The sequence below is a fragment of the Falco biarmicus genome, chromosome 4, assembly GCF_023638135.1.
Source record: "Falco biarmicus isolate bFalBia1 chromosome 4, bFalBia1.pri, whole genome shotgun sequence".
NCBI classification, from domain to species: domain Eukaryota; kingdom Metazoa; phylum Chordata; class Aves; order Falconiformes; family Falconidae; genus Falco; species Falco biarmicus.
In genome coordinates, this window is record NC_079291.1 from 37,003,567 (window position 1) to 37,028,878 (window position 25,312).

Consider the following 25,312-nt stretch of genomic DNA (forward strand, 5'->3'; position numbering starts at 1 on the left):
CAGAAGAAAAATAATTAGCACAAAATTCCACTCATTTCCTTGAAAGGGGAAGGGTTTATTGCGACAGCTCTCTTTTCTTCTTGCCAAGATTTTGATTAGCCATGTTAGTGATAAACATTCTTAGTAGGTAATTACTACTGGACAGCTCTCCATTTTTCTTTGGAGTCAAGAGCCGGATCTGGATGAATTACTGAAATATCATTAAATGCCATATATATTTACTCTGTCAGTGTGCAACATAAATTTTAGTTTGAGAAATTATTCCAAAATTCTGTGTTGTGTTGCAATAAAAGTTATTAAGTCACAAGATTGATGAAATGGATACTTGCTTTTTTCTACTGTGTATTCTGAATAGTAAGTAGTGCATTTGGTAGTTTGCAGATAGATAATGCCAGAGCGATTTCTTAAAAATTCATTCTTATTTCCTGTATCTTTTGTCAGATGTCAGTGCAGTACTTCCTACTTATTGAAAACATATGAAATATTTTTCCTACTAGCACCGCATGCACTGAGGAAAGACTCTATTTGCTTTTTCACTCTAGAATATATGGAAGTGCAACATAATGCAAACCCTCACCTATGCAGGTAACAGAGGTTGGCAAGAATTTAAGTCTTCTCTTGAATGCTTTAGAGGCAGTTCAAAGTGGACAATATACTGACAAAAAGGATTAGCTTAGGAATGAAAGGGAAATAATAAAACTGACTCCTGGAATCACAACCCTGATTTCTGACAGCTCCTGAGACAAGGCAGCTCTCTGTGCTTCTTGCCAAAAGAAATTACAAAAGTTATAATCCAGTTCTGAAATGGAAGAACCGAGACATATCATAAAAGCCCTGTGAATCCAAACTTGCTTTAGCCTTTTGAGGTATACTAAAGTAATTTTTTTATCAAGGCAGAGTGAACGGTAGGAAATGGCAGAGAAGAAAGACCATCTCTTTGTAGGACTGTCGTTGGAGACACAGCAGTGGTGAAAGACCAGAGAGGTAGCATCAGGCTAGACCAAAGCATGGCATATGTTCAAGAAGTCATTGCAGAAACACCTGCACTACTCCCATAAGCATCTCACACATAAACCCAGCAGAAGCCGCTCTTCATCTCCTCTCCAGGCTGTTGCCTGACTCTGAACAGTTTTCAAATATGAAAAAACCAGTTATTCAGGAATCCTTAAGTCGATACAGCTTCCACCCTCCCTGCCCTCACCGCTAAAGCTCATTAAAGGGTTTTAATAACTTTCAGTTTAAAACAGGCATCTCAGCCACCTGAAGGCAGGCGCTGCCTGAATACAAAATCAGACCATCTTGCTCTTGGTGAACGGTGGAGAGCAGAACAACTTGATAACCAAACTGACAAAAGAAAACATTATTTACCTCCGTTATTGCCTTATGCTGTGGTTACAAGTCTAAATGCTACCTCCCCTTTCCATCGTCACTGAATACCTCCCACCAGGCACTACACAGTATCCCTTTCTCACTCCCAAAGTTCTCCCATGCTCTGTTCAGGACAAAGAATAATTCTGAAATTATTTCATTAATAAAGAAGGAGGCTATACATGGTGGGTGTGGGATTTCCCTTTCTGAAATTATTAAACACAGGCTGGGCAAGTATTTCAGTAGAAAAAACCAGGCACAGCTGATCTGGTCCTGCAATGGAAGGATGTCTTGATGACAGCTGTCTGGTCAGCTGGATTTCTGTCCTTTCTTCCCTCTGAAAAACTCTGAACAGTTAGAAGTTCAAAATGGAACTTACTACTAAAATACCGTTCTTATAAATAAGAGATAACAAGTTATTCAGAGGAAAACATAAAAACAAAACAGGCTCCTCTGTGTCCCATTTTGGCAGGAAAAATGTTCCTTGGAGAAATCTCTCTTTCATTCCATGATAGCTGACATGAAAGATGCATTTGTTAGGAAATACGAATATGCCAAACTTGAGATTAAATATGTTGTGAAAAAGTGAAAGCACATTATGTTTGCTTGGGGTTTTTATTGTTTTCAGATAAAAGGGATTTAGCAATACAGACAAAATGCTTCACAGCCAATGACATGAAATAAGACTAATCAGTATCAAACACTACCCAAAATGAATTTGCTTGTTTGAATTAGCTTCAAACCAGTCACCAAATCACCCCCAATGTAGCCTCCAATGCATTTGTAAACTGCAGTATGAGCAGAAAAATGTAAAGTTGTTCATTTTTCAAGTCAGAGTCCTCACATCAAGAATAAATTAAGCTTTTTTTTTTTTTTAAATATTAATCCCTTCTCCCCTGCCCATGGCGTTTACTATCCATATGCCTCCTAATGTTTTATCCCAAAACTCTTGCATCTTCCCCAAGAAAAAAAAAAAAGAGATCATAGCACTTGTAAGAAAGAGCCAGCAGCTAAAGATTGTAAAAGACTTCATGTGTGGCCCCTTTTTCAGTCATTTTTAAAGCTAGGTAACACTAATGTTCAAGTCAGTAGGCCTAGCTATTTTTACCTGATGCCTGTAACAAAGTTTGTAACTGCAGCACACATCTGTTAACTTCAAATTTGCTGTGGAATGAGTAGAGGAGAAAGGATAAGAAGGGGCCAGATCCCTCCTGCAATCACCACAGTGGACTGCAGTGCAGTACCCAGAGTACCAGTTTTCTGCAGAAGCATTCAGCAGGAATCCCTGCGGACACACAACTGAGCAAGTACCGAGATTAAAGGCTTCAACTGGCACCAAGGCACAGCACCAAGCTCGCCGTATGAAGCTAACCGAGACAACTCAGTATTGCAGAGTGTGGACTTTGTCTTTCACAACAAGTGCCTGAACTCTTATTTCAAAGTTTGCACTTAAGACTGTTTAACGTGCTGGATGGCTGCAGTAATTAGACCACCATATTTTGACTGTCAGGGGAGTCCTTTGGGTATTCATTAACCACATCTTTTCTTCCTGCTTTGAGTTGCTTTATATTCAACATACTGATTGAATACTACTACTCATATGATTGAATAATACATACTACTCCTCTAATTCAAAGTAAAATGTTACTTTAAAATTCAGTGAACTGTCTGTGGTTTCTGTATGACACTGACCCAAGGCTTAAGTTTTTTTAATTGCAAGAAGACCTGCACTGTCACTCCTTCCAAATCAGATGAAGTTTCTCTAGTATCTTCAGCTATCTAATCATTACCTTCTAGGCTTGATAATATTATAATGTACATTGCTGTTCTTAATATTTAGCTCTTCATCAGTGGAATTCCATACTGTGGTATTCAGCATGGAATAAAGCATGTGATTCATTCCTGAATCAGATTACAGTGCATCTGATTTCAGAACAGCACAATGTTTTTGTGGTGACCCGTGAAAGACGTAAATCACACACTTTGTCTTAAAGATCAGTATTTTACATACAAACAAAAAAATTCATAACCTCGCTAACCTAACAGCAAGGTTAACTGAATCATATCAATTAAAGAGATCATCCTGCTTGTATTCATCTCCCCCTTTTTATTTTTTTAAAACTTTACTATATTTTTCCCAACAATTCTTTCAAAATTCTCTTTAATAATCCCAAGCTATAGGGACTTTTTGACTGACTATATGCTGTAACCTATTAGTTTTCCATTACTAAGATTTGTGCAGGTTTATAGAAGAACCTTTGCAGAAGACAAAAATGCTGAATAGATACAAATGCTCTCCCATAGCTCAAGGTAGGCATTTCACCTTATCCGGAACAGTTCAGTTATGAGATAGGTCTGCCCTAGGCTGAAACTGTGCATAAAAGTAGAATTTGAAGGCTGTCAAACCAGTACCCCCTTTTAAACCCAATATTACTCTCCAAAGCATTAAACAACAGTTTAAAGGGTAATTTTAGTAGTGACTATTAATTATCATAATATTATATATTTTATATATATTAACTATTAGTATAAATTTTTCCATAATAAAATTAGGCTTTTGTGGGGAAAAACCCAATAAAGCTCTTGTTTTAAAAAGTTACGTATATACTAATCTAAAATGAGAAGTGCTTACAGCCTGCCTGCTTGCAGACTCTCTGTTAAACAAATAGAAAGGTACTTTTCTGTACTAACCAAATGATGAAAAAATCTAGGATGGATTTAAATCTTTAGAAGTGTCATTGTGCGGTCTTACTATTGCTTCATAGCACAAAGAATATCCCTACTCAAATAAATCTATCAGCAAGGTAGATTTTAAACTCTTGCAGCAAGAAGTATCAGCAATTTTTTTTTTCCAAGAGAGAAATGCAAAAAACCTCCCTAGGAAGTTATTCCCTTGCCTAAACGCAACATTTGTCCTTCTGTCAGAGTTATCTGTTAAAAAAAATTGTCCAACCATCTCTAAATATGTTGAAATCTTCAGTAAAAACCATATGCAAATTTTCAAGAACGATTTGTGGGATTTATAAAAAACACTGTTGGGCTTGGGGGAAAACTAGGCTTGATTACTTCTTGTTTCTCACTCAATATCTCTGTCTCATAAATGAGTATGACAAACACCAGAGCTGCCAAAGGCAACCAGCACCTTGCTCTGGACACATAAATAGGCTTCAAAATGCCAAGTAGCCCCCCTTTTTCTCTCCTTAATCTCTTGCAAAAGTGAAAGGATCAGCTCTTCAGTGTAAGGGGAAGTCACGTCAACACTGAAAAGCCCAGCTGAAGCCATGACTTGAAGTTCAAATGCTAATGTACTGTCCAAAAAAGGATAAATTAATACATTTTACATCCACAAATTCATTATTCAACAGGGATCCATTTCTACCAGTGGTATCTGGCATGTAAGACTTCAACAGAGCAGTGCTATAAACTCCTGCAATTTGGCTCACAACTTCAGAGGTATAAAAAGCTAAATGTCTGGAAATGTACTGATAGAGTGAAAATATGCATTGCCTATGGGAAATACCACTTAACCACAAGGCAGCCAGACTTTACTAGAGTTGTAGTTTCCAGATTTTGCTTCAAGCTATAGTTCTTTGCAGAATCCAAACCTGAGGTGACAAAAGCATCAAAAAGTACTGGAAAAAGTGACAAAAAAGAAAGGGTTGTAATATTCACACCTACTACTACCTGTATTTGCAGAAAAGCAGCAAGAGAGTCAAGATCACAAGGCTGTGAACTTGAATAATAAACAGCTGGCACATTCCCTCACTCCAGGAAGATAACATCAACAGAAGCGTTTCTTCAGGTTTTAATAAAATTATGCATGTTTGGGGCACGAAAACCACCATATTTACAGTCTCTTTGTCTCTCTAAACAAATGTTATATACATGTGTACACATGTATATATATGTATGCATATAAAAACATACAAAAATGTACCTAGGTACAGAAAGCCAGAACAAAAATAAAAACTAGTGTAAAATGAAATTATAAAGGTAGTTCTGACAGCTGGAGACTAAAACAAGTCTGAATCTGCTCAAAGACAGTAAAACTTACTGACTTTTGAATGGAAACTTATGTAAAATATATATAAACTATACAGAAAATTGCAGTGTTGCTTTAAGCAATATAAGAACAGTACTATAAAAAGTTGAGCTGCAGCAGTGAGATAAAAATAATCTGCACAGGGTTACCTTTCACAACATCCCCTCTGGTCCTTGGGTTAGATAGCCTGTGTAAGTCCAGCTTGCCATTAAAAATAAAAAAGTTACACTGCATGCTGCAGTGCAGACATAAACCCAAAGCTCATAGCTTTCTGAGCATTAAGGGACATACAGGTAAGCCATGAGTTAAAACAACATACAGAAGAGCCAAGCCCTGTTACGCAGTAATTTCAAAGTCAAATGCAATGAATTAATTCATACAATTATTGAACCATTCAGCTTCCAACACAATAGGTCAATACTGATGCATTAAAACTTGAATAATCACAGTTATTTCATTAATTCAAAGTACTTTCCCCTGAAAATGTACTGTAACAAAACAACCAGTTACTAGCAAGCACTTCAAGAAATCTTTTTAGTTGGCTGTACAGATGTATGAGCTGGTTTAAATAATTTTGTGCCGAGTATTATTATTTACCCGACGTTGAAAGCTGTATCTACTAAAAGTAATTATTGATATTTTTATTCATTATATAGTGGTAGAAAGTTATTTATTAGTACTTACAGTTTCTTCTCTGTTTCATTAAGATTCTCAGGCATCTCTTACAGCCCAGGAATCTTTTGAATACAGTAAAAACTGGGGCAGGTGACAGTGACTATTTCTATTCTAACATAAGGAATCTGCTGACAGATCATTAACTATTTATCAAAGACAAAAAATCAGGATAGTAGTCTGTGGTTTTTAAGCCTTAAATTCAGTTGGCCCCTTGCCTAAGAACTGTTAGGAACACCACCAGAATTACCATAGTAGTAATATCCTGCTATAGTAAGGAGTGAAGTTATACCAGTGGTGAGTTGGGCTAACAGCAAAGGGAGCATCTAAGAGGCTGTCAATGATACCGTCTCCACTGCTGATGGAAGTTTGCGAGGAGCTAATTCTTCTCAAATTTGAAGTCTTCACAGACATTTCACGATCCCTTACGTCAAGTACTCCACTTTGGCCTCCAGTTCTGTATTTTTCCTAAACAGAAATGGCTCCCATTTGTTTCCATTCATATGATACCTACCAAGTACGGTACATCTGGCAAAATGGGTTAAGTCAATTTCCTGAGTACTCAAACAATTTCTGCTGATCTTCAGATAAAATCACCAATTTGAGAACCAAGTCCAGAATATGGCACATATGAATCCTGCCTTTACTTAGAGCAATCTAAGGTTCAAACAGAAATCGTTGACTCTGCCAACATACACTCTTCTGGGCCTCATGTTCAGTACAAAAATACTGCCTAGAACACAAGCACTGTCCTCACTCTCTCCTAAACCGGCTCTAAAAAGCCTTACAATCTTTTTCACTCTATTGCTGTCATTTCACCTATATTTTCCCAAAACAGCTTGTTTCCAAAAGACTACTAAAGTGACTAAAGTTTGACCAGCACCTGGGTCTGAGTGCCAGTTCTGGACTGACTCATGTTAACGTAGCAACCCATCACCTAAAGACACCTAAGCAAGGTCTTGAGATATAATACACATCAAGAACTTGATATTCTCTTTACTGAAAAGATACAAATAGGTGGAAAGGTTTCTTTGGTTTAGTGGTTTTGTGTCAGCTAATATGATTAAGTACAACCTTCTGTACGTAGATAGCAATCTTTGGCATGATAAAACACAAAAAAAACCCCAAAAGGGACAATGTGCAGGAGTGGCAAAGGGATACAATTGAATTGTGGAGCACAGATCCAAAGATGATGCACACTACAAGCCAGGAACAGAAAACTTGGTTAATCCTTACATTTGTTACACTGTAGGCCAAAAATAGCATGCTTTATATATGGTTCCTGTGCCTGTTAGGAGGAACAGCAACACTGAAACACAGAATTAAACCATTCCTGATGCAAAAAGGTATCAACAACATCCTTAAGTTATCCTTAACCAGAAAACTACTGCTTTTATTTATGAATGACTTGAGCTTAGCCTTCCCTTGGACAGTCAGGAATACAATTTCCATGATCCCATGCCACTTCTGGCTTTTATTTCAATATTCTGAGTCAGATTTCAAAAGAAAAAGAGCTGAGTGCCAAATTAGAAGCAGCTTCCGCTGGAGCTGTCTGCTTACCAGCAGCTTTTGTGACTAAATGTCTTCTGTAAGACAGAATCTGTGTGATATTCATCTGTCTCTGGCCCTTCTTCTATACACTTCTTTGTAGCTAGAACCAATTCTCAAATTTAGGTGTCATCCTTCCAGCCTTCCCTCCTTTGAACAGTTTTTTCTGAAAAGACACTGAATTCTCTTTTCATATAACTGTGAGACTTATTTTTAGATTGGTTTCAAACAAATGTCAGATGAAATTAAAAGCATGAAAGTACCAACAAGTGCGTTCATCTTCATCATTTAAACACATATATTGTATTTCCACGAAAGGACCATTATCTACATATCAGCCTGTAAATCACCTAGCAGTGTATGACATCTAGTGTTGATATTATTTATACAGCAATAATGATGAAATTTCAGAGAATACACTAACAGGTTTTGCATCATTTCTGTTCTATTTTTAAAGCTATGAATTTATTCCAGAGATTGTCTCATCTTCCTCTATGTCTCCCTCCAGAAACATTCTTTCAGCCTGTATGTTGCTTGATCCTTGATGACACTAAATTTTATTTTCCTTAAATGTCTCAATGAAGTAATTTTATTACATTTAAATTGAAAAAAAATTACAAATTTAAAAATTCAAATAAGTCACAGTCTATACTTTGGCCAAAAGGTACATTGGGTTTATATACAATGTCACTGATTATTTTAGCTGGATATTACATTTAGCTATAAGAGTTGATTAGTTATTTCTGATAAATCTACTTCTGTTTATCAGAAACTGCAAGTCTCTCAGTCATTATTCTGGTAACTACTGAACCAACATTCTCTGGTAAGGAAGCCACGTGCGCCTCTAACCCCAGGGCCATTTGTTAAGTTAAGCCATGTGACACAATGATTCAGCAGTTACCAATCAACTCCACAGAGTCACAAACTCCACCTGGTAACAAAATTAGTGGAAATAAAGATTCAGTCATCTTGGCTGGCAAGGACCACAGCTGTACTCCTCTACAAACCAAATATAATTTTACTTTGCCTGTGGTAAAATGTTCACAAGGGTTCTACTAAGGAGAACAGACAACACACATTAAAAAAATCTTTAATAGTGTACTGCATTAATGTGTCTCATCTCACCAGTCACTAACAAAGCAATCTTATTCTGCAGTACCCTATTTCCAAGGAAAGAAAAAGGAGAACAATGTGGGGAATAGGTGATCATTTTAGTATAAGCATTTAAATGGCACCTAAACATGCAAGAAGAGCACAGCAACCTAAGGCTCCTGCTTTCCTAAGCAGGAAAACTTAGTAGTAAGAAGCAGCAGTAACTACACGTTCAATGGTGGCACCTGTGACTGGAGAGCAAGGCTGTGTTGTAACTTACAAACTCTGTAGGCATCACATATATTCACCCTATTAAGGTTAATATAATCGGAAAACATCTATAAAAAGGTCAGTTTAAGGGCTAAAAACATAGTAGCTAACTGGCATTTGAGCTTTGCTTGTACGTCAGACTACTATCAAGATAAAGCCTACCCACCATTTTGTCTTGTGAGGAAGTCATGAGGAGCACCAGGGAAGCCACCTTAGGAGGGCTCACATCTAGTTAGTGAGAGCAGCTGTTAAACAAGATTTTGAGCTTTAGAGAAAAAACCAATGGAGTAAGTCAGATAAGGGTTTGAGTTTTTAAACCTGCTTTAGCTGTACTTTGGTAGACAATGCCCAACTGGGTGACAGCCTTTGAGAAACCTAGCAAACACTAGTGCTGCTACTTCACACCTGTAGCTGCTCCTCTAAATGTTCCTACTGTTTTCTGTCTTTGGCAGTTTTCTCTAGCGAGGATTCAGCCACAGTAAGGAGTTGCTCAATTTTACCATTCCTCCATTCCCTTGAATGCTTTTGAGACTAGCTATCATGAAAATGACCTTATAAATGACTATTTTCTACCATTGTCACATGCTCTGCTACTGAAGTCATGGGCATTTCAATCCACTTGGTCCTCTTGCTTCTTTATGAACATTCCCACAAAGCCTGGTCAGATCACGTGCTTCACATATTGTTCTCTTACATCAGATCAAAAAACTCCCTTCAGTGATTCATATTGCAAAGCATTTAGTAGGTGACAAAGCCTCATAGCCATATAAAATAACTAATCTGAAAAGGGTCTTACAGAGCCAAAACCCTGGTATTTTTCAGCAGAATGAAGGTATTTTCAGTGGAATGACAACAAAACATTCAGGGAAACGCCAGTGCTCGCTGGCACTCGGATCCAAACATTCACCACAGACCACACCAGTGAAACATTTAACACCATGTCACAAACTGTATCTCCCACAAGCAGCATTCATGTCTGATACTGTAAAACTGTGAAAGTGTTGAATTTACAGCTTTGCAGGTGCTTACTGTTCAATTTTACACAATTTAGCATATTCTAGGATAGAGATCTTAGCAGCTCTGGAGATCTACAGTGCAGACAACTAAAGCTGATCCAATTCTCTTAGGTTCCTTTTATAATCAACAGGAAGAAACAGGCACTTCTAGCACATAATTAATTAAAAATACTTCATGGTCAACTTCACAGTAAAATAAACTGTGCTTCACTGTCACTGATTATTCTGACTGGATTTACTACCTAGGTCTACACCGACTATAAAGGGAGCCTAGCATGAGTAATTCCAATGCAGACATACTTACTTTTATGAATAAAATTAATCTTACATAAAATTATATTCTAAATATTCAATTTATGATTTATATTTAAAAAGGAGTTTGCTTTTTCTTGTTCAAAAGTGCATAATCTAGACAATGACATTCCAATAAATTATTCAGATGAAATATTAAAATGCATTGTAATATTTTAAGTTATTGAAACAGGACAGAATTCTTTTGTTGTGTGGGAGAAAGGGAAAATAGTTAGGTGAATATATTTTATACTAAAATCCAAAGTCAAACTTTTAAAAACTACTTTTAGGAAAGAAGTTTACATGACTATTATATCTTCATAATTTTTTTCCCAAATGAGCTGTAAAGTTGCCTGGAAAACACCAAGCAAATTTAATCATTCAGACCAACCACCACACCATACCCCACCCCAACCAAACAAATGGGGGGGGGGGGGGGGGGGGGGAGGGAGAAAGGAAGAAAAGAAGACTCCTCCATGATTTCTGAACAACCTACTGAAAACATCCATACATTCGATACAAATTTCCTTACACTGGGAACCTGTTGTTTTGGTTAGTAACTCCTTTTTTCCTATTTGCCCTTATTAGACAAACAGCTGCTATTAACCTTGTTATTTTTCTTTTGCTCACACTTATATTGGAAGTACATTTATAAGAGTAATTTAAAAGGGAATACCGGTCTTACTGGCAAAGCACTGAACAGATTTTTAGAAATTTGATACAGAAAGAATGTACTTTGTAGCACCTTTCTGAAGATTTCAGCATGAATGATTTAGGTCAATTTGGACCTTAAAGTTTAAACATTTACCAAACTTCTGTCACAGTCGAAACAGCAGAGAGTGAAGTTGCCTGAAGTACCCTCTCTTTTATTTGCATCTCCAGAAAAAAAACCAACACAACTTATCAGGAAATAATCAACTACAGCAGCCTCTCTAAAGCCAGAAGACGTTAACAAGGTCTTCTCTAGTACTTCTCCTTGACATAATTTTTAAAGCACAAAAATCCTCAAATATCCTCTCAACTATAGAAAAATTATGTTCTGAAAAACAGTCTGCACACATCTACCTGCTATACGTGCAAAACTAATTTTCAATGACCGCAAAAGAAATAAAAATCTACAAAACCTGACATGGGAAGAGCCAGTCCCGAATGTGTTGTGACCAATGTGATGCTCCCTCTGATATCAGCAAACATTCTGCCAAATTCATCCTGTATAACATATTGGTAAACTCAACACACTTTCCTTGATTCCATTAAAATTGCTTAGATCAGCCTTTACTGAAACCCCTTGAACAGCCAAGAAAACTAGATAAAGTACAGTAAGACAAGACTAGACAAGACTGTAGCCTACATCAACCTGAAATTCCAAGAGCTGCTTAATTTATTTAACATATCAGGAAATTTCAACCAAGAGGAAACCACCACTACTTTGATCTTCTGCCATTCTACTGCACTGAAAAATACTTCCCAAATTATAGCAGTGAAACAAGAAATACTTTCTATAGCCAGATCCCAGGCATATTTACCAGTGCTTCTCTCTGGCTAGCTTAGCTATGCCTTCAGTGCCAGAGTTCCTTTACTATTATTAGTGACTGGCAGGCATCAAGAATGTTAAAGTTTGGGGTTTGGTGGGTTTTTTTGCAGTTTCAGCATTCACCTCAATTTCCAGAACCTTCTGTAACTAGAAACCTTTGTTTTCCATGTTCTAGAAAAAAAATGGAAAAAAAATCAGCTTCACAAACTGGTCCTGCCTCCCCACAGCCCTGTTTCTATCACCTCCTCCTCCTCCTCCCCCTTCCACCCAGGACCAACAGCAACTGCTACGAACAATCCACTTCTGGCTTGAATACTCACAAAGTGCTCAGACACAGCAGCACGAAGCACATGATGAGGAAAATCTGTCATTGATCCAAAATGCTTCCCAGCAAAGCTAGAACACTGAATGCCACGCCACAACACACATTGCAAAATGACAGTTTTATCTAAGATATTTTTTTTCCCCTTTCAATCACAAGTAGGGTTCCTCATGATTTCCAGCCATTCCACCTCAGCTGCCCTCTAGAAAGGCCTATTCCCTTGCTGAATTTTAGGAGTGGTTCACCAACAGCCATACCCTAGCAACTTTCCATACTGACAGCAATTCTTTCAAACTGACAGTCAAGATGGTCTTAAATGTACCATAGACAAAAAAAGCCCGAGGACATCGGAGGTGCTTGACTATGTGAAGACTGCATTTTCTAAAGAAAACAGATTTCCTGTATGCGCTTTCTCTGTAATAGTTTTACACCCATTTAGTGAATGAAACTCAAAACTATCCTCTTGGACGTGAATCTTCTGTCAAGACTTTCATTCACAGGGAATTGTGATACATGTTTATAGCAGAATAAAACCAATGTATATCTTGTACAAAGCTTTCAAAATCCATCTGTAAGTGCTGCTACTATTTTTTGATGTTTCTGAGAGCTACATAACTTTTTTCTCTTACTTCCAAGATGCCCTACGTATCACCCATCAGAGACCACCTATTTATTAGCTTGCAGTGAACACAGTCTGAATAGCAACATCAATACAGTTTTGTAACAGAGATGTCATTTCTGAATAAGAGCTGTTAAGACCAAAGCAAACTTCTCTGAACATTAATGCCGAATCTAAGCACCACCAACAGATGTCTGGAGACTGGAGAAGAAAATCACTGAGTAAATCACCCTTAAATTGTTCCTGCAGTAGTTACAATATAGTCCCATAAAGAAAACTTGAAATGCTTAGTTCTTCGCTTCCAAAATTGAAAGTAACCTTCACATGTTTTCTGGAGGCATTTCAAGGCATATACTTTCTCTTTGTATCTTTCTATGTTTAGTAAAAGGCTCCAGATTGTTAGGGGTTGGCAAAGATGGAAGCAAGGCTGATGCAGCTCCATGCACCCAGGTCCAGCCAGCAGAGAGGCTGGGCTGTATTCCCAATAGACACACGTCATCATATATACACGATACATGTATACATGTGGTCCACATAGATGTACATGGACAGAAACACACAGCACTCTCACGACCACAAACACCACTAGCAGCCTCATTCTGTTCCCCCTTCGAGGCAAGCAGGATGAAGGTCCACTAGTGGCAAATATATGCATATAACAACGTTGATTGTTTCAGTAACTGGCCTTGGATGCTGTTTATCCCATAACTGGCACTGGATGACCTGGACCTTCCAGTTACCTTGCACACACACATACTGCAGATCCCCAGTACCTGGCCCCTTGATCCCCTCATTTCCAGTTGCCTTGAACAGGTCTTCTGGGTGACCTGTGGACTTAATGCTGACTTGAAACATGGCTCCCAAGCCACTTACCCAACTTGCTAGCTAGTCCAGCTTTGATATTCATTAGCTGTTACACATTGATATTCGTACTGACATATGCGTGCACTCTGGTCTCTCCAGCTGCTGGCATCCCAGGCTCAGGGACCTGTCTGTCATGAGGACTCTACTTCAGTTGCTGGTACTTAGACCTGTGTACACAAACATGCACACAGCATTTTCCCAGGTGATGGGATTCTAACTAGTAATAGAGTTTAATGAGAAGACAGGACAGACTGCAGTGATCAGGCATGATCAGAAAAACATTGTAGTCTGATCACACCTCCATTTCACCAGCCCCTTTTAGCCCCTGCTTTGTTGTCCCAAGCATGTTCCTCTCCAAACCACCCTGATCACTGTGGTGGGTTGACCTTCACTGGCTGCCAGGTGCCCACCCAGCCACTCACTCTCTCCGCCATCTCAACTGGACGGGGTGAGAAAATACAACAAAATTTGCTTGTGGGTTGAGATAAGGAAAGGAGATGGCTCACCAATTACTGCCACGGCAAAACAGACTCAACTTGGGGAAATTAATTTATTTCCAATTAATAACACAGTAGGATAGCGAGAAATCAAAACAAAACTGAAAACACTTTCCCCCCATTTCCCTTTCTGTCCAGGCTCAACTGCACTCCTGACTCTTCTATCTCCTTCCCCACCACCGCTCGGTGGATGCCGGATGGGGTTGTGGTCTGTTCATAATGCTTCATTCTCTGCTGCTCCTGCCTCTGTTCCCCTGCTCCAGCATGAGGTCCCACCCACATGATGCAATCCTTCCAGACCTGCCCCCATGTGGGTCTTTCCCACAGGCTGCAGTTCTTCAAGAACTGCTCCAGCGTGGGTCCCTTCCACAAGGTGCAGTCCTTCAGGAACAGACTGTTTCAGTATGGGTCCCCCATGAGGTCACAGGTCCTGCCAGAAATCCTGCTCCTGTGTGGTCTCCTCCCCACAGGCTGCAGCTCCTGCCAGGAGGCTGCTCCAGCAGGGACTCTCCACAGGCTGCAGGTGGAGATCTGCTTCACCATTAACCTCCAAAGAGCTGCAGGAGGCTGCAGGGAAGCCTCCCCGTGGGCTTCACCAGGGGCTGCAGGGGAATCTCTGCTCCAGTGCCTGGAGTTCCTCCTCCCTCTACTTCTTCTCTGGACTTGGTGTCTGCAGGGCTGTCTCTCTCACGTTTTCTTTACTCCCCTCTCAACAGCTGCTGTGCAACATTTTTTAGCCTTTCTTAAACACGTTATCATGGAGATGCCACCAGTATCATTGATAGGCTCAGCTTTGGCCAGTGGTGGGCTGGAGCTGGCTGTGTCCAGCAAGTGGCAGCTCCTGATCTCTTCTCACAGGAGACACCCCTGTGGTCCCCTGCTACCAAAACCTTGTCACATAAAACCTGTACAATGCCCTTCTGTAGACTCCTCCTGACGGGGTGGATGGCCTTCCTGTGACAGCCCTGGAGCAGGTGGCTTCTCCGTCCGATGAGCTTACCAGGCTACCCCTGCTGCTCTGCCTCTGGGCTCCCCTGCACTCCTGGGGATGAGCCCTCCATCACACCACCTCACCCAAAATCTAACTACATAACCCCACTAACTGGACAGTGAAAACGGACAGCAGCTCTCAGTTACGGGGAGCTGCTAAGCACTATGTAATAACTTCAGGCAACTTCAAGCAATGCTTCGAAAATTATTTTTTGTGCTAGTTAGCTGTGACCAGCAATTTTTGGTTTTTAAACATTAAATGGTCTGCTAAAACAAACTGATGTCTCAGCTAAACATTATTTAGGGCTGCAGACCAAGCAGAAGTTATATATTAATGGAATGTCTACCTATTTTCCATTTTTATTTCAACATTACTAAAACACCAAAGCTTTCTATGATACTCATGAAAAATTGTCACAGAAACAATCCTAGTATTTTAACACACTCTTGCTGCATCTTGTATAGAGAGAAAATATTAACAGCAAATTTCCAAATTTTTACAGCTCGATTATATACCAAATCCAGTTTCTGGGCTGTAGATGCTGGATGAAAGGCACCGCAGCCAGTTGACTCAGACACCTGATGTAAAACAACTGTGCAGTTCAAAATGATTGAGAAAGTTTTGTTGGCTTAACTTTCTGCCAGTAAGCTTCATGCTGGATTATACAAAGTTTGTCCTGGTCTGGAGTTTCGCTTCACGACCCTTTCACCTCTTCTCCAGTTTCTTGTTTCTTTACTCTTCTGAGACTGTGATACCAGGATGTCCCTAACTCCCTCTCATTGAAAACTAGGTACCTATGCTTTCACCGTGTCTTTGGACAGTCACCACCAGCCATACATCTGGTAACAGGGAATTTGTCCCTTTGCCGCAGTATTTGGTAACAGCATTGCCAGATAGATTATTTCTAAAGATCTCAGAGTATCTCTCTCAATGTATTCTGTTACGCAAAAGGTGTACTTACAACTGCATTGCCCTACTCTATTTTGAGAAAATTTCACACAGTGAATTGTAAAACATGCCAGTTCTTATCCACCTACAATAATACACATATAAGCCTATAAAGAAAAATTATATGGTATATGTGTAAGTAACGTCTAGAGTTTGAACTACAAGTTAGCATAGCTACAGATTCCCAAATATTTACAAGGTTTAATGAAGGGATGAATAAAAACATTATAGTACTACAGACATATCATAATTGTGAATTTCTCTCAAAATACAAACAGATTAAAATTCATTTATTTTCAGCTACTGCACTTCATCAGTAAATCAAAGCATTCGTTTTAATATTCTGTTTAATCTCTGCCATATCCAGGACTTCCTGTATCAAAAGGAAGAGGCTTAACTGGAATTCACTTGTGCCTTTCCTACTGTCAACTTTGCAAAGTGACAAGCTGTAAGATAGTTATTTATTCACTCTTACTAACAGACAAAAAGGCTCAATTTTTGTGCAGTATGTCCTAGAGAATTCTGAACAAAGCCCTTAGAAAGACAGCAGAAAAGTAACTAGTAAAAAAACCTCAGCAAATTACTCCTACCAACAGCGACAATTCTAACAGTACAGGTTTTCAGAAGCAGACTAGCAAACAATAGCACTTTCACTGCTTACTGGCAAGAAATGTATTGCAAACCTTGGACTCAAACTAGAAAAAAGAATGATTCTGTTGATCGTTTGTTTGCAATGTGTGCAAAATCTAAGTGAGTTGTCCGGTGAGACTTAGATGTTAAATGTCCCATGCAGCTAGCAGTAAAATGTCTTTTCTAAATTACCTTTTTTTTAACACAAAGCAATCATTTGAGATCTCAACATAATGGTGCAATATGAATTAATTTAATGGACAGTTCAGAAATCAGTAATTATAACTCCATTTCCTTCCACATATGCAAAAAATCTCGCATGTCCCTGTTTCAGCGAGGTTCTATTTTCTTAAGAGATATTTTCTTGAAAGAGATAACCTGAAACTCTCAGAGAAAAAAAGAAACCACACAGAAGATTCAAATAAAAACTGGATGCTATTTTAAATCTGGTTTAGTTATTTTTTTCCTGTAATTCAAGAATCAGGAATGGGGGAAAGTTTTGGGGCTGTTAAGAAACAAACAAACAGATTCAGCAATGAAATAAAAATATCAATTAAAAATATTAAAACAGAATAAATGGGAGAGAAGACAAAAATACTTAGCAAAAAATCAAGATAAGTGATAGGTTACAAAGTATAAAAACCGGTTAGGTAAATCTAAAACACTGAGGAAAAATTTATGGCGGGACGCCAGATAACTAATAAAGTTACAGCATATGAGGGACAACATGAACCGTATGAAGAATACCACAGACCCATCAGCTGATAGAAACACAGAGATGAAAAGAATATTAACAACAACACAGTTCATTATATATTTCCATCCTGCTCCCTAATATAAGGAAGAGGATGTTTACAAAATTCTCTCTAACTTACTACCTACTGAAGAGGTTTAGCAACTTCTACTTGGTACTAGCTTCATTAAATATTAGACCACAACAGCTTGTACCTGCGATGTCTGGACATAGATGAGGTGTTAATCTTTAATTGATCTTGAAGCACTGACAAAAATATAGAAGAGTGGAAGTAGCTAACGTCAGGGATTGTCATACATATCAACTGCAGCAATAATAAACTTAGTCACTATCAAGATACTAATGCTCACTGTTATCCAAAATGAAAAAGAAAAGCTGCCTGAATAACACAAGAATAAACATATATTGTGCCTTCTGGAAGTAGATACAATCAGTGTGGTATCCATTATGGACGGCTTTACAGGCTATTTTAAGAGAGGAAAATACATCAAGAATGCTGGAACAGTCACTATTTTCAAAGAACCATGGTATAGGAGTATTCGGGAAGCAAGTCAAAACTGTAAACCAAGACACTAAAAATAAAACTGTTATACCAGTCTGTGATGACAGACTAATTTGTGTGTTTTCTACTACTACTTGAACATGTAACACATTCCCTGTCTGCAACACACACATACATGTACACATATATGTGCACACATATTAGGTATTTATAACCTAGCTGACACTCTTGCATTTCTTAGGTCAGCTCTTCACACCCAAGCAAAACTTCAAATCATACTTACCCCAGTATACGGTTCATTCCATGCCTAGCAGCATAATGGAGCGGAGTATTGTGCTGGTACGTTTCTCCATAAGAAGTATTTGGGTCAAGAGTTTCTTTTAGTTGAGGGTTACTCTCATAGATTTGGCAGGCCAAGTTTTCATCTCCATTTATAAGAGCTTTGCGGAATTTGGTGGTTGTATTTCCCATGTTGCTGTCCTAGCTATCAATGGCACTTTTTCCTTTCCCCTTCATCCACTTGTATGGTTCTGTAACATGCCTCACAGCCTAAAAAGACAAACAATATTTCAGTTATTCTGTAAAACGCTCTTTCCGAGATGAATTCACTCAAAGCTACAGCACTGTAAGAAGGCATGTGAAGAAGTACATAGGGCCTGTAAACTCATGAATTGCTTAAGTCCTTCTAGGCAAATACACACACATTCCCAATTCTTCACAGATTATTTCCCTGATAAATTGTGCCCTCTCCCTATGCAAGTATCTGCACTACCTATACTCTTTGAACATACAGAAAAGAAAAAAAAAGGCCAATATCCAACTGTATTGCAAGACACAGATGAGCACTGAATTTCTATGCATGAACTGAATTAAAAATTAGAAGTGACTTCAAAACACAGCAGAACCAAAGCAAAATTCTTAAACAAAGAGGTAAAATTCTTCAAAAGCATGCAAGAAAGCAGACATCAGTTTAACTTTTACTTAAAGAAGATCACATTAAAATGTGCTTGAAGCACCTGTGCTGCGTAGATGGGCGTAAACAGCACCTTTCTGTGCCAGGAAGACAAATGCACATCAACACAGGAATTATCACGGCCCTATCTTAACAGTTCTGCTAAGCAGACTGTTCTTAAAACACCTAACTTCAGTTTTAAAATGACACTTAAAAGATCAACAACAAATGGATCCATACGATGGCAGGCATTATACTGGCACAAACCAACTGCATCTTACAAGTATGTCAAAGTACTTTCCAGATGCTGTGCTCCCCAGCCTCTCACCTTTATCTGATGGAGGGGACCAGCCGATCCAGTTGCATAGACAGGGCAGGGAGCATCTCTCCTCATGAGATGGGACATGAGAAGCTTATCAGGTCGTACAGCCAGAAAGAGCACTCACTGGTTTGTGTCAGAGGGACAGACAGGGGACTCAGCACCAGGCTGCAGCTGATAGCACAATGAACCTTCTAGGACGTTTCCTTTTGTGCATGTGTCATCCTATCCAGATTGCTCCATGCCAGACCTTTCACCCCACAAAGCACACATTGGGATCCAAATATGCCAGGCACAGCAGGTTAGGAAATTGAGATTTGTTATGTTGGGCACATATAAGCAGGCGGGGCAGAAGCTGCTTCAAGCCCAGTATCTTATGTTCAAGTTGTTGGGACTATCTCGACACTTCTATTTCTACATTGGCTTTCCAGCACAGTTACTGCCCAGACAGCCTTACAGACAGAAGAAACTGAGGAATCCAAGGGGTCTAGAGCTGCAGAAAATCCAAGGGAATCAGCATGTGGATGCAGGATCCAAGGGAATCAGGTTGTCCCATAAAAGGCTTTGGGGAAACCTGGCGAAGAGCTGCATCGAGGTATTTTTGTTTCCTGAGTAGTCCTCTCATGAGCTGCCTTCAGCTACTGTTGTGAACTTACATGTCACCCTGCATCCCAGCCTTACTATAGCTTTGCTCAGATCTCATTCTGCATGAAATCCTACCAGCAGGAGTCTTGCATTGTCTCCTCTCTACAGTTCCTCTGAGATGTCATTTTGTGAAGGGGAGGAAAAAGACCACTTTCGTCCTAATCTCACGAGCGCTGTCAGGGCTGTTCGAGAAGGAGAGCAGTGGTTTTCATGGCCTCCATTTTCATCCCCTTTTCCTAGAAAACCTTGGGGAGGCAACCTTTATTGTGGAGCTGTTGTATCCTACCTTTTTATCTCATTGTGCAAGAGAACAATGATACTGCTGAATCAGCTGACTCAACATGCTAAACATGTTGCCCATATTCTCATCTGTGACCAGAGTTATCTAACAAGCAACTGAATTAAGCAGCTGAAAGTTTCTCATAATAATAATGAAGTAGGCACTCATCTAAAAGCAAATGCACACCCTTCATATGTTTAGTTATATACACAAACCAAAGCCCAGATCCTTCAAACACACTAAGGATTTTGCAGTTTTTTCCATCTTCCCGTCATCTATTTTAAAATATAAACATACAGATACTACACAGATATAGTATTTCTTCCAGAAAGTCACCGCATGTTCACATCACCATATCACAGCTCTCAGTGCTGTAGATTAAATGTGTTTTCAGATGCAGAAAGAGCTGCATTACTCTAAATATTGGATACTTTCAGGCCTTCACAAAAGGCTGTACAAAACCAAGAAAAACTCTACACACTTTTCAATCAACCAGCAGTTCATACTACCTTCAACAGCTAGGATCTCAAAAATAACTTGAAAGAATGCTTTTCAGTGGAGTTTGTCAATGAGATTAGTTTATGGTATTACATTATCTGTCTACCCCTATCCACCACCAAGAGATTCCAAGAGTATCAACTAAATTAGACATGACCAAGTGCCTGAAAGATACCATTTTCTTAGAATCTTCATGTAAATCAATAATGAAGGTACCAATAGTGCCCATAAGAAGATGAAAAGCATAAAACCTTCCATAATTTGAAATTAGAAAGTACAGCACCAATTGCTATGCACTTATTTCTGTCAATTAGCACATGGATAGCTTGCATCAGCTGCAGAACATGCTGCCTCTTGCCCAGAACTGAAACATTAAACAAACCTGGGTAGGGATGACAGAGGGTTTTTTAGAGTATAAGGAGATAAGAAGGTGCCCTCGCGCAGCCTGAGAGGAAGCTGGGACAGGGTGGTACTACTGAGATGCTGAAGATGAGATTTGAATGGATTTGGGCAGGGGTCTGGAAGTGCATGGGAGAAATGAGCAGCTGTGTAGGGTGGCTCTACAGAACTAAAAGCTCAAGTTACTGCAGCACAGAAAAGGCAAAAATTTTAAGTTGTATTGATTCTATATCGCACCAAGCAAATTATTTATTTTTTATGGAGCATGGATGCATTAGTAGGTAGCACAGTATTCAAAAACTAATAATATAAAAGATGTAGGCACATTGCTTGAACTGTTATGTACATTATCGTAACATCTGGGAATGTTAGGAATATGCAGTATGTACTCCATAAGTCACTGAAACAAAACTGACATCTGCTTCCATAAAAAAAGCTTACAGCCCATGTGCAAAATTAAGGGTTACATGCGATACAGAAATTATATAGAAAGGTGAATGAAATAAAACCAGTGTAATACTTGTCTGCATAACATGGCCACTCTCCAAATGAAAAAATTCTCAGTCAAAGAAAAGCAAGAATTTGAAGGGTTATGGAACACAGCAACTATGTGGCTTCAAACAGACAGAAGTGAAGCTCCCTGCAAAACCAAGAATCAGCAGAGAAGTACTGAAAATTTAGCAAATGGCTAATGTAACTATAATCATCACACTATCAAAATAAAATGCAAGATGATAGAATGGGGATAGTCCATGAAAGCCCTTCAGGTGAAGGCAAACAGCTTATATTTGATGTGATACCAAGAAACCAATCCCTGGAAGAATGCAAGGAGAGAAGTGACAGATCAAAACTAAGTCAGAAAACAATTCCACGCTTAAAATATATGATATAATAAACTGTGCTAATAGTTTTCACTTTCACAAGGTCTTTCTTTCATCTTTAACATTAAAACAGGCATTTTATGCTTTGGAAATTTGGTGGGACATGCTGTAGTTTTTTCTGAATCAGTCATTAACCATGCTAGCAGAAATACAGAGAGACAGGGGAGAAGCTGCCTCAGTACTCTGGCTGTAACAGTTGGCTTCCAGCATGTTTGGAAGTCCAGGAGAAACCAAGACGTGACAGCTGTTGCCGCTCTCAAGCTGCTGTGGCTCACGAGTGCCCTGCTGTAAAACATTCAAGATCTGTCCATTTGCAGTCTTCAGTTCATCTGTCAGTTAACAAGCTACGTCTGCCACCAAAGCCTCTACTTCAACTGAAGGAGAAAAAGGACAAAATATGAGCTGATGCAACAAACTTTTTGTCCTGGTTTCGGCTGGGACAGAGTTAATTTTCTTCTTAGTAGCTGGTGCAGTGATGTATTTTTGATTTGGTGTGAGAACAATGTTGACAGCACATTGATGGGTTTGGTTGTTGCTGGGTGATGTTTATACCAAGTCAAGGACTTTTCAGTTTCTCAGGTCCTGCCAGCAAGAGGGCTGGAGGGGCACAAGGAATTGGGAGGGGACACAGCTGGGACAGCTGACATGAACTATCCGAAGGGATATTCCATATCATAGAATGTCATGCTGAGTATATATAAGCTGGGGGAAGAAGAAAGTGGGGGACACCATTTGTCATTGTTGCATTTGTCTTCCCAAGTAACCGTTACACTTGACGGAGCCCAGCTTTCCTGGGGATGGTGGAACACCTGCCTGCTCATGGGAAGTGGGGAATGAATTCCCTGTTTTGCTTTGCTTGCGTGTGCTTTTGCTTTACCTAATAAACTGTCTTTATCTCAACCCATGAGTTTTCAGTGTAGAATCTCCCAAATATCACGCCGTATTTCAAATCATCAGGGGAAAGCCAGTATCCTACCACTGACACCTGACTACACTACAGAGAGGACCAGTGCTCTGTATGCAGACTGCTGATAGTCTGCATGTTCTGAATAAACTAAGCCACACTTACTGTAGTTTATCATACAAATAACTGAAAGCACTGAAAGAAATACTACACACCATTTCAACTAACATGCAATGTCTGCAGGGTTCTCTGTTTTCACTTAAGCAAGCTATGCTTTGAAGAGTGACAGAATACATGTCTACTTGGTGCATTATAATTATTTTATAAATATCTGTGGAATTAGATTTTGTAAAATATACTCTACTTACACTAAAGAATATCCGTTTCTATGCTATTCAAGTGGGAGGTGAGGAAAGCACATTCAGCTGTCAGAGACATGACAAACAATGTTCACAGACGTACCGGACTAGAAACAAGCACGCACATATTTTTATTGTTTCCTGGAAGCATTCTTACATGCTGGTTTTGTTCTCCGTAAGCTAAAAGACAATGTGACCCCACTGATCTTTGAAAGAGATCTTGATTTTGTTCAGATGAATGAACAAATCAATTTCCTTTTAACAAAGAGGTAATTTAACTGGTCAGCACTCCTTCAAAGCAATACATTCATTTAAGGTCTAAACACAGAATCCGGATCACTCTGTGTCTAAAATGAGATGATTCCCACAGCAAAATAAATTTTCTACACGGTATTTCACAAGCATTTTATGACATTTCTGAGAGAGAAGTTTAGGAACTCCTTAACTCTTTCTAGCCCAAGAGGTACACATCCTGCTTGTCCTGGTGCTAAGTTCCCAGAATCTCAAGTCATCATTGCTAAGAACAAGACATTCAGGTAACTGCAGTGACAAGGATCATCACTTGCACCTAACATATGCCAGAAAAATAGCAGAACTGCAACTGCTGCACTTCCAATAAAATATTTAACATACCCACTGGCAAAATTCTGACTCTGGCTGGGAAATAGCAAAAGATATATTGGACCTCATCTAATTTACACAAACACATAACTAAGAAATGTTTTTAACTTTTGCCAGAACACCTCTGCTGAAATACTGGGATGTTTTTCCCACTGTGTACAAACTGTTTAATCATTTACATAAAGGCTGTGGATAACAAAATTTAATTATAGCATGTCACAGTTTGTATTTACGAAGATTATTCTTGACTCTAGTGTAATTACAATGAAACAAATCCTTGTTGCGTGATAACTATTTTTGGCTTCAAGACAAATATCAAGCTGAAGAAATCAGAGAGCAAGAATAAAGCTTACTTTAAAAATCCAAAACAATCTGAGCTTGAATTAGAGAATCACAGAATGGCTTGGGTTGGAAGGGACCTTTAAAGATCATCATGTCCAACCCTCCTTCCACAGGCAAAGACATCTTTCAGTACATCAGGTTCCTCAAAGCCCTGTCCAGCCTCACCTTGAACACGTCTAATCATGGGGCACCTAAAACTTCTCTGGGCAACCTGTTCCAGTGTCTCACTGCCCTCATCATAAAAAAGGTCTTCCTTATGTCCAATCCAAATCCACCCTCTTGCAGTTTAAAACCATTGCCCCTTGCCCTGTCACTACAGGCCTTGGTAAAAACTCTCTCTCCGCCCTTCTCATAAAGCCCCTGTTAAATACTGAAAGGCTGCTGCAACAAGGTCTCCCTGGAGCCTTTTCTGCTCCAGGCTGAGCCACCCCAACTCTCTCAGCCTTTCTTCACAGGAGAGGCGTTCCAGCCCTCCGACCATTTTTGTGGCCCTCCTCTGGCCCTGCTCTAACAGGTCCAGGTCCTTCTTGCACTGGGGAGCCCAGAGCTGGACACAGCGCTCCGGGTGGGATCTCACAACAGGAGAGGAGAGCAGAGCAAAGGAGAAGAATCACCTCTCTGGACCTGATGGCTATGCAGTTCTCCTATTAGTTCTTCTATCAGCTCTCTATTAACAGAATCAACATACCTAGTCACTGATGTAGACACTAAGACAATACAAATTACTACTGTTCTTTAGAGAATACTATTACTGAGCTTTCCTATGTAAGGCAAGGAAGTAAAGAGAAATACAAACTACCCGAGTCCCTTATTTTGCAAAATCTGAGCCTTTTGGCATCACAGTTGCACAAAATGGAACACACTATACAGATTTTGTATTACGAAGATTTTCAAGAACCAGTCTAAAAAGAAGCATTCTGCTTTACCAAAGTCATAAAATATTTATAACTTTAACTGAGAAGAGTTTCATCTATTTACTTGACGTTTCTACCAGAAGTAACTGTACAGACACTGGGATCATCAAACAGTGAATGGTGCTTGATAGTTAGTGGATCCTTCTCTGTGATCCAGCTAGTCAGAGGAGACAGTAACAGCAGTTATGCCATTTCTCCTATGTTGTCACTATTCCTGCTGGCAACCAGATAAGGTGGT

At 39.3% G+C, this 25,312-nt stretch overlaps 1 protein-coding gene across 4 annotated transcripts in view; it reads right to left on the reverse strand.

Moving 5' to 3' along the window:
- ANKIB1 (ankyrin repeat and IBR domain containing 1) overlaps positions 1–25,312 on the reverse strand; it is a 92,174-nt gene that overhangs the window by 43,114 nt on the left and 23,748 nt on the right. For all 4 annotated transcript variants that reach the window (XM_056335601.1, XM_056335602.1, XM_056335599.1 and 1 more), the window contains exon 2: positions 18,244–18,509. In XM_056335601.1, coding sequence (XP_056191576.1) covers positions 18,244–18,431 — 188 coding nt within the window. In that variant the 5' untranslated portion in view covers positions 18,432–18,509. The remainder of the gene's footprint in view (positions 1–18,243; positions 18,510–25,312) is intronic.